This window comes from Condylura cristata, unplaced genomic scaffold, assembly GCF_000260355.1.
Source record: "Condylura cristata isolate star-nosed mole 26May11 unplaced genomic scaffold, ConCri1.0 scaffold00026, whole genome shotgun sequence".
In the NCBI taxonomy this organism is placed as follows: Eukaryota; Metazoa; Chordata; class Mammalia; order Eulipotyphla; family Talpidae; genus Condylura; species Condylura cristata.
Window position 1 is genome coordinate 8,398,127 of NW_004567127.1, and position 8,648 is coordinate 8,406,774.

The window sequence follows — 8,648 nt, forward strand, 5'->3', positions numbered from 1 at the left end:
CCCCTTCTCTCTGGTCTTCTGTCTTGAGAAAAACCAACAATTCTGGTTGTAACGGTGAGTTGATATGATTAGACTGAAAGGGTGATTTGGCCCCAGACAGCCTCCAGGTGGCAATGGGAGAGGGTTGGGGGCGCCCTGTCCCGGGGAACCCTCCTCTCGGCAGCACTGAGGTAGTGGCCACTGCCTCGCCCAGAAGGGCCAGGCCTACTGCACCACCAGGCTGTCTGTCATGGGCTCCCTCCCCCGCTGGGCTCCTGGATCCCAAGGAGCTTGGTTTCCAGAACCTGCCTGAGCATCCAGGGAGGGGCGGTAAGAAGGCGCAAAGGCAGCAGAGCAGGCAGCTGTGGCTGTAAAGAAGCGGGAAGGGAAGACTGGCCCCTGGGGGGGGCCAGCCGGGGGCCGGTGGATCCTGGAGTAAAGCCGGTGCAGAGCACCCAGCAGGATCAAGCCCAAGTCAGAACAGCCCCCTCTGGGCATTTCTCGCCCAGGCTTGAGGTGGCGGGAGCTCTGGGCGCACCGAGTTATAGGTACAGACTCCGCTCAGGGCCGCACTGGCCAGCGCGGCTGGAGCAAGGATTTGGCACTAAGCCAGGGAGTCAGCTGCAGAAAGGGGAGCTGCACCCATCCAGTTCTCACCCACGGCTCCAGGGCCCTGCCTGCCTCCAGCCTTCAGCCCTTCTGGGCCTCAGGCTCCTGCACAGCTGCCTCCCTCCCTTCATTCTAAAGGACCCTGAAATCCGCTGTCTCCAGAGAAGGGCCCTGGAGCTGGCGGGATGGTCTGGACCCCCCAACCCTGTCCCCGGAATGGCTAGTCCTGGCAGCACCCCAGAGCCCCCCCAGCCATCAGGCAGGAACGTCAGGGCTACAGCGCCTTGCTCATGCTTTTATTCAGCAGCGGGCAGGCTGGTCCCTGGTGAGACGAGGGGCGGGGAGAGCCTCTGCAGGGTCCTGATGGCGGCGCCCAGTGGGCTGTGACACCGTCCCAGGCAAACTGCTCTAAGCTTCCAGAAGCCTTGCTCACCCAGGCCCTGTGACCCAGGAATGCAGGGATGGGAGAGGGGGTGCTGTGCCCAAGTCTCTGGGGGAGGAAACACGCAGGGAGGGAGGAGGGAGGCCTCCCCAGGAGAAGAGCTGGACCAGGCCAGGCGGGACAGGGCAGGAACAGCATGCTGCTCCCCGCAGCCTCTCCCGGGAGGCTCAGGCCTCCTCCAGGGCCTCAGTGCAGCTGGGACGCCCTCTCGTGGGTGGCCTGGAGGCCATGTCAGGGGGCGCCTATGTTTCCGTGCTAGGAGGGAGGGGGCCCGGTGGGCAGGGGGGATGGACGGGGAGTCCACTGGGATGAAAACAGCCCATGCAGCAGGAGAGCCCATGGGCCTGGGGGTGCTCAGGAAGAAGGCTGGGGTCCCGGGACCTGCAAGCTCCTAAAGGTTGATGTTCTTCAAATCTGTGGAGCACCGGTAACGGCCATCCGGGCACCTGGCGCATAGCAGGTTGGCCAGGCAGGGACAGGTGTGGTGCTGGCGTTTTCTGAAGAAGGGGACCTGGGGAGGAAGAAGAGACATGGTGTCTTCACCCAAGATATCAGGGGTATCTCCCGGAACCCCGACCCAGGCAGCCTGGCTCAGTACTGTGACCGGGCTTGATGCTGCCATGTCCACCCCGACCCTGAAAGCCCAGCGCTGCCTAGCAGGGGCGCCCTGGCTGACCCAGCACACAGAGCATGCGCACACACAAACACACACAACGCACCCCACAACTCAACTTTGGTGGGTGCTGGGGGGTGAGGGGGTAGCTGGACAAGAGAGCCCGTCTCTGGCCTGTGCCTGTCCCCCCGAGCAGAGCGGGGGTTGCGTGGGAGGGTCCGAATGGGAGCGCTGGGCCCACAGGTGGGCCCCACTGCCTGGGTTCAAATCCCAGGTCTGCCCCTTCCCGCTGTGTGGCTACCTACAGGTCCTTTAGCCTGTCTGTGCCTCAACTAGCCTGTAAGCTGTCAAGCCGTCTCAACCATGCATTTGCAGAAAGCCCCTAACCCGAGCAGCTGTGCGCAGGAGGCTCCCGGCGTGAACCTCCGTGACCGCTGTCGGCCCTTTGGGAACACAGAACTGCAGCTGAACCAGCTCCCACCCCGAGGTGACCAGGACTTGCAGCTGGCCTGACTCGCCTCCCCGCAGCCCCTCGGGCGGGTGTGCTGGGGGCTGGAGGGTGCGCTGAGCTGAGAGGACGCGCTCCTGGGTGCAGGCACGTCCACAGAGGCGTCTTGAACACGGAGCTGCCAGAGAAGAGCCCGGAAAGGGTCTCAAGCCCAGGCCCCAGAAGCCTGGGCCCTCCCTGCCCTACGAGGTCCCTCAGTTGAGGTCCAGTAGCTGCATCCTCCTGAAGATTCTGGACCAGGGGCCCTCCCTGGTGGCGCAACAGGTTAAAGCGCAGCCCTGCAAAACTGGCTGCAGCCACTTCTACACGAGCTCGATTCCCAGCCTGGGAGCTGACCCACAGGGCGCGGCAGACCTCTCCTGACCCGCCCGATGCTCCCCTCAGCAGTGCACTTCGTCAATCAGCCTGTTCTGCTCCCCACTGTCTCTGTGAATCGTCTCACCACCCCTGCACCTCTGGCCTGCACCCCAGTTCTGTATGCATAAGTAAATAAATCTTTAAAAAAAAAAAAAAAGATTCTGGGTCAACAGTCTGCCCCCTCTGCACTCGGGGCCAGGAGCTGGCTGGCTGGGCAGCAGCAGCACGGGGCCTGGGTGCCCAGCACCCTGACGGGTGAGTGCTTCCTTGCGTGTTGGCCCTAGACGTGGCTTGCTACCCCTAGCATAGCCCCAGCTGGAAGGCCATTTTGCAGGTTTTATTTCATGTTTTTCTGGAAAGTTCTTAGGTGCAAAGGGCTTTTGTCAGCTCTGAAAGCAACTTCAGAGATAACCTACCTGCCTCTGAGGCAACTGAGCCCAGAACTGCTCCTGCCCAAGACCACCCAGACAATGACAAGCCGGGGTCCCGGCCCCCAGCTCCAGCAGGCAGTAGGATCCGTACCCTGCACCTCCTCAGCTGCCCCCCGAAGCCCGGAGGCAGTGCCCAGCCCCAGGGGGGTATCAGTTGCCTCTGGCTCGGGGCTGTGCACCCACCGGGGCCCAGGCTGTACCTTGTGGCTCACGGGGTGGCACTCCTCTCCCTCCCGCCCGAGCGGGGTGCACATCCGCAGCCCACGGAGCCACAGGCTGATGGCACAGCAAGTGCCCGCCCCGCACTGGGCATCCCACTCACAGGCCTGCAGGGAGAGACGGGGCGTCAGTGCCCGCTAGTGGCCCCCAAGAGAAACCAGGAGGGAAAGGCACCCCGAAGCCCTTCTGGGGAGGGGGCAGCACCTTGCCTCAGCCTCGCAGGGCACCTGTCCCGGGGTGGGAAGGGGCTCGAAGCTCAGCGTGGCCTCAGAGTGGATCTGGGGCGCCCCCAAAGGAGGCCGTGCCCCCTTCTGACAGGTCTAAGGCCGTGCCCCCTTCTGACAGACATCGCTTCTCTAGCAGACACTTGGCCGATGCTGGTGGAACTGAATTAACTCAAATTCCTGGAAGGGGCAGGATGGCCGGAGCCCCGAGTGGGGGCTCCCCAGCCCTGCCCCGAGGCTGGTGCCTTGGTCCTCCCCTCAGCCCGCTGCCAGCCCTTGGCCTTGACCTTGACGCTGCCTGCCCTTGACCTTGACAGAAGCCCAGCCCCACCTGCAGTGCAGGCAGGTGCCTCCCCGGTGCTCCCTGCTGGCCAGCCTGACCCCCACATGGGGATGGGCTCTCTGGGCCGTGCTCCCAGAACAGGGGGTGTGGGGAAGTCCCCAGCTGGCTTCTGGGAGGTGTCATGTGTCAAGAAGGCCAGACAAGCCTCTCTAAACAGGAAACAGGTTTCTGGACTGCTGAAGTCTCAAGGGGGCGCCCGAGGGAGAAGCCCCCAAATTCTCTACTTCCAGAGAAAGCTCAGCTACTTTCTGGGTTTCGGTCCCTCTTTCCCCAACAAGGCCAGGAGTGGAGCAGGCCTGGCAAGACCTGACTCAGCCCACCCAAGAGGGTTGTGCAGTCAGCTTGGCACACAGCAGGGTGCCGGGGGGCCTTGCTGCTCCCCGCCCAGGAACAGCCCATCTCACACATCAGCCCCCCCCCCCCCCCACCGATGGTTCAGGGTGAAGGCCACAGAGAAGGCTGGCTGTCCTGCTCAGGGGGGCAGGGGCCCGGGGGCCCCCGCCAGGGAGAGAGGAGTGAGGAGATGGTAGAAACTGCTATTCCTGGGCCTCCCTGGTGGCCTAGGGGTTAGGTCTCAGTGCTAATCCCCGGCCAGGGAGGGACCCACAGGGCACAGCAGACTTCTCCTGGCTCCCCGCTGCTCCCCTCAGCAGTGTGTTTCAGCCAGTCTTCCTATTCTGCTCCCCACTCTGTCTCTGGTGAATCCTCTCACCCCACCCGCAACACACACCCATGGCCTACAGCCCAGTTCTGTACAAAATAATAATAATAAAGGAGAAGAAAGAAATGTTCTTCTCGGTGAATATTAAAAGTAACCCAATTCCAGCAAATGTTGGGCACTTTTCTCCATTTCCATTCCCGCTGGAAAAGTTGGAAGAGTTTGAATTAAAGTGCGCATCCCTCTGTTTCCCCACTTATTTTTCCCATCTGAACACTCTCAGGTGAAAGCATGCCTGTTTTCATAAGAATATTCTGCAACCATATACATTGTGGGCTGCAATTGAGGTGGTTCCGGGAAAAGCCAGGCTCCCCCCGAGACCAAAGCCCTAGCGTCAGGGGTTCTAGCCCTGTGGGGCGCATGTTCTGAACCCCACTTCTGCCTGATGGACCACACTTGTCTGGGCACACGCTGCCTAGTGCTATGTCACTGATGTTTCTGGGCACAGAGCGAACAAATCTAAACATAAACAGTTCCAAGACAGGCTTTTTCCAGAGTAAAGAAAGCAGAAGTTTAACGTTCCGGAGAAGCTGAGGTTATTATGCCTTTAATTCAGTCGACTTGCTGTGTAAATCCAACTTGACACGTGGACCAGCCTGTACATGAAACCCAAAATTTACACAAGATAAATTAGGGGGTGCTAATCCACTGTACATGGGGGCCCCCCATTACAGGCGAATCTTCACCAGTTTCAACACCCTCCTACACAATGAGCGTAGGGTTTGAGTTATACACAGCTTCTCAAAGGCAAACCGGGAGCAGAACAGCTAACAAACCGCTCAGGAAACCCTCTGTGAAGCCTGGCAGAGGGTAACTCCCCATCCCCGCATTCGCCACTGGGGTGCTTCCTGGCTGGCCCCGTGGTCCCCGAGGGGGCCAGAGACTTACCCCCGTTATCACGGCACCGTGGGACACCGTCAGCAGGAGCAGCAGCAGCGAGACTCGCAGGGCCCGCCTCATGGTCCCTGGGGTGAGCGCCGAGGCTGCCACTGTCTGCTCAGCCTCGAGCCTGGCCAGCTGGGAAGGCCGGACTCTGCTGCCCGCCTCTGCTCCCAGATTTATAAGTCCGACCCAGCTGCCTGTGGCTGCGGGTCCGCTCTCCTCCCTGCCCCATCCCCAGGGTTACTCAGATGATCTGAGTAAAGATGAGACCTGAATCCCTAATGGCCTCAAATCACCATCAAAACCAATAAAAAGGAAGACGTGGGCAGGGGTGGGGGCAGCAGTCGCCCTGACTCTCCCAAGAACTCGGCTCCACAGTTACATCCATCTCCCTGGATAGTGCTTCGTGCCCCTGGGGCACCACTCGTTCTGCCCGCAGGGGGAGGGCTTTGGTGATGAATTAAGGCATTTGCATCATTGTCTTTTAATCTGCACCCTGGCCTGGCCGCCAGGGGCAGGCTCCTCCGCTCCCCCACACCCCAGCCACAGAGAACAGCTGCACTCTGGCTGCTTGTTCACCGTCAGCTGGGCACTGGGCGGTTCTGAGGGCCCAGGTGGGGAAAACCCTGTCCCAGGCCCTCCAGCAAGGAAGCAAAGCCAGGTTTGTTCCCGGCAGCACGCAGGAGAAGCTGCTTTCTGTTTTGTCCCAGCTTCTGTGACCGGCCGCAAGAAAGGACGGCGGGAGGCAGAAAGGCTGAGCAAGCGGAGATTATTGCTCCCGGACAGCAGCTGAGACAGAGCCCCTAGGGTGGGGTCCACAGCTACAGCCAACCCAATAAGGGGGGGCAGGGTCTCTTAGATAGATTCTAAACTCAGATTCCAATGGGGGTGACTCATCGCTGTGTCCTTGATGTGACGCCCCGTTCTTCGTTATCACCTTCAGCTAGTCCCATCCAGGATCCCAAGGTCAGTTTATTACCACTTTATCAAGCTTGGGTGCAAGGCTCAATTCTTTACCGCCCTAATTCAGTCCTTGTCAGTATATCTTTGGTTCCCAACACTTTCTAGCCGGCTCGGGACTGGCACCCCGTGCAGAAGATGTGGGCACATGACGTGGGCACACAGGGGCCAGAGGAGTAGGGGGGCTGTGGTCCAGCTCGGAGGTGCCTGGAGCCAAGGGGCTGCCTCCCTGCTCCCTGGGGTGAGCTGAGAATGGCCTTATCTAGGGATGAACAAACATCATGGACTCAGACGCCAGTCTCCTGGGCAGTCAGTCACCTTGGGCAGGAGCCTCGGTCCCGACAGTCCAGAGATGTCCCCCCACACACCCCGACCATTGTCAGACCCCTTCTCTCCATGAGGGGAGAGACTTGGTTCCTCAAGGTGCAGTTTTGCAGCATGTGAGCAGCTACTGCACACACCGACACAGGAAGTTCCCCTGCAGCCACAGCTTCATGAAACACGACCCTGCTGCCCAGCTTTTGGGGTGCAGCAACTTGCAGGGGCTTGCCTAGCTAGCAAGCATTTGAAACACCAAAGGGGGCCGCAGGCAGGATGCAGGTGGTAGAATTTCCCACGTTCTTTCCCATTCACTTTTCTGGGTGGGGGGAGGAACATCTCAGGGAAATGGGGTCCCCACGCAGCATCACTGACAGCAGAGGTGATAGCACTGTGGCCAAAACCTCAGAGGCCACGTCTGGACCCCAGGGGACACTGCTGAACTCCAGGGGATACTGCTGAACCCCAGAAGCCATTGCTGAGCCCCAGGGGATACTGCTGGGCCCCGAGGGACACTCTGGACCCAACTCTGCATTTGGATACAAGAATCAACGAAGGGCCTGACGCTCTGCCTCTACTTCTCCACTTTCATGAATGCCAATGCCAGCAAGTGCGTGTGTGTGTGTGTGTGTGTGTGTGTGTGTGTGTGTGTGCACCGTGAGTCTCACAGACCTGGAGCAGTCACAGGGAGGCCCAGGCCCATTCAGCCCTGACCTGGCTAGTACCCTGACACCATCCACCTTCACACTTGCAGTGAACTTGACTCCGAGGCCCTGACCCCACCTCCCCCCAGCTTACCACGGTCTGGCTCGCAAGCTGGACAGGCAGTGTTCACAGGGCCCTCCTGCTCTATACACGCGACCCTCTAGTTTTGACGTTTAACCTCTTGTTAAAAACGTGATCACGAGCCCTCCCTGGAGGAGCAGCGGGTTAAAGTGCAAGACTAAGAAGCTAAAGCCACTTCAGTATGAGTTCGATCCCCACCTGCCCCAGAGGTGACCACATGGCGCGGCAGACCTCTCCCGACCCGCCCGCTGCTCCCCTCAGCAGTGTGCTTCATTGATCTGCCTGTTCTGCTCCCCACCCTGGTGAATCCTCTCCCCCCCCACTGCACCTCTGGCCTGTACCTGAGTTCTGTATGCACAAATAAATAAATCTTTAAAATGCTGAGAACCAGGTTGCTGTCAGGGCTGAAAGCCCCATGCAAGCTAGCTGACCCCTTGGCGTGCCTGGTCTCCAGCCATGGGAAGGTCCCTGCATCCTGCCTCCCAGGCGTGTGAGTAGGGAGCAGACACATTGTAATAGCATCAGAGAGAATCAAGCACCCCAGCACCCCCAGGCCGGATCACCCCATTATCCCAGCACAGCCCCCCACTCCAGCTGCCTGCCTGCGTTCCTCCTGCTGCTCCTCCCACCGTCCCCTGCAGCTGGACCTCCACTTCCCTACTCAGTGAGTTCCCAGAAAGGTAGTTTGCACTGCTCCTCTCCTGTGCTGGCCCCAGCCCACTCCAGCTGGCCGCCACTGTCCACACAGCAGCGACAAGGCTCTCCGGGTCACCCGCACCCCCCTAACCGGCAGCATTGGGGGCCACCCTCAGCTCCCTAGCACTCTCCAGCCAGTGGCTCAAGCAGCTGTTCCTGCTTTATATTCCTCACTGCCTTTCCATCACATGGTGCTGTCTCCTGCCTGCCTCTGTCTCAGTCTCCCCCACCCCCACCTGGTTTCTCTGCTCCCTCCCATCCCTCCGGGGAGGTTGTTCCTGGGGTTACACACTCCATGGTCTCTTCTCCCTCCACCCACATGAACTTCAAGGGCACCCAAGTGCCCACCCCAGGCCCTTCAGGCTCCTGACTCCCCCCTTTTTATTTTATGCCCTGACCCCCTGTCTTAGGTCACCGCTGACCCAACGCCTTTACCCGTCTTTGGCTAACCTCCAACCCTGCCTTAGGCAGGCGCTGTGAGCCTACGGTGTTGCCCGTCATAGGGAGAGTCAGGAGTCTTTTAACATTTATAGCCACACCTGATGAGACCCGTGGAAGCCACC

At 60.0% G+C, this 8,648-nt stretch overlaps 1 protein-coding gene across 1 annotated transcript; it reads right to left on the reverse strand.

Moving 5' to 3' along the window:
• Positions 1-1,421: 1,421 nt before the first annotated feature.
• Positions 1,422-5,403, reverse strand: PROK1 (prokineticin 1). Its single transcript, XM_004689500.1, has 3 exons — positions 5,332-5,403; positions 3,140-3,265; positions 1,422-1,541 (listed from the first exon to the last, which is right to left on the reverse strand). The coding sequence occupies exons 1-3, from the start codon at positions 5,401-5,403 to the stop codon at positions 1,422-1,424; spliced, it is 318 nt and encodes a 105-aa protein (XP_004689557.1).
• Positions 5,404-8,648: the final 3,245 nt, after the last annotated feature.

Coding starts and splice junctions, on each gene's coding strand:
- PROK1 (XM_004689500.1), bottom strand. CDS start 5,403: ATGAGGCGGGCCCTGCGAGTCTCGCTGCTGCTGCTCCTGCTGACGGTG. Junction 3,266..5,331: donor ACGGTGCCGTGATAACGGGG/GTAAGTCTCTGG, acceptor CTCTCCCTGCAG/GCCTGTGAGTGGGATGCCCA. Junction 1,542..3,139: donor GCCACCCCGTGAGCCACAAG/GTACAGCCTGGG, acceptor CTTCCTCCCCAG/GTCCCCTTCTTCAGAAAACG.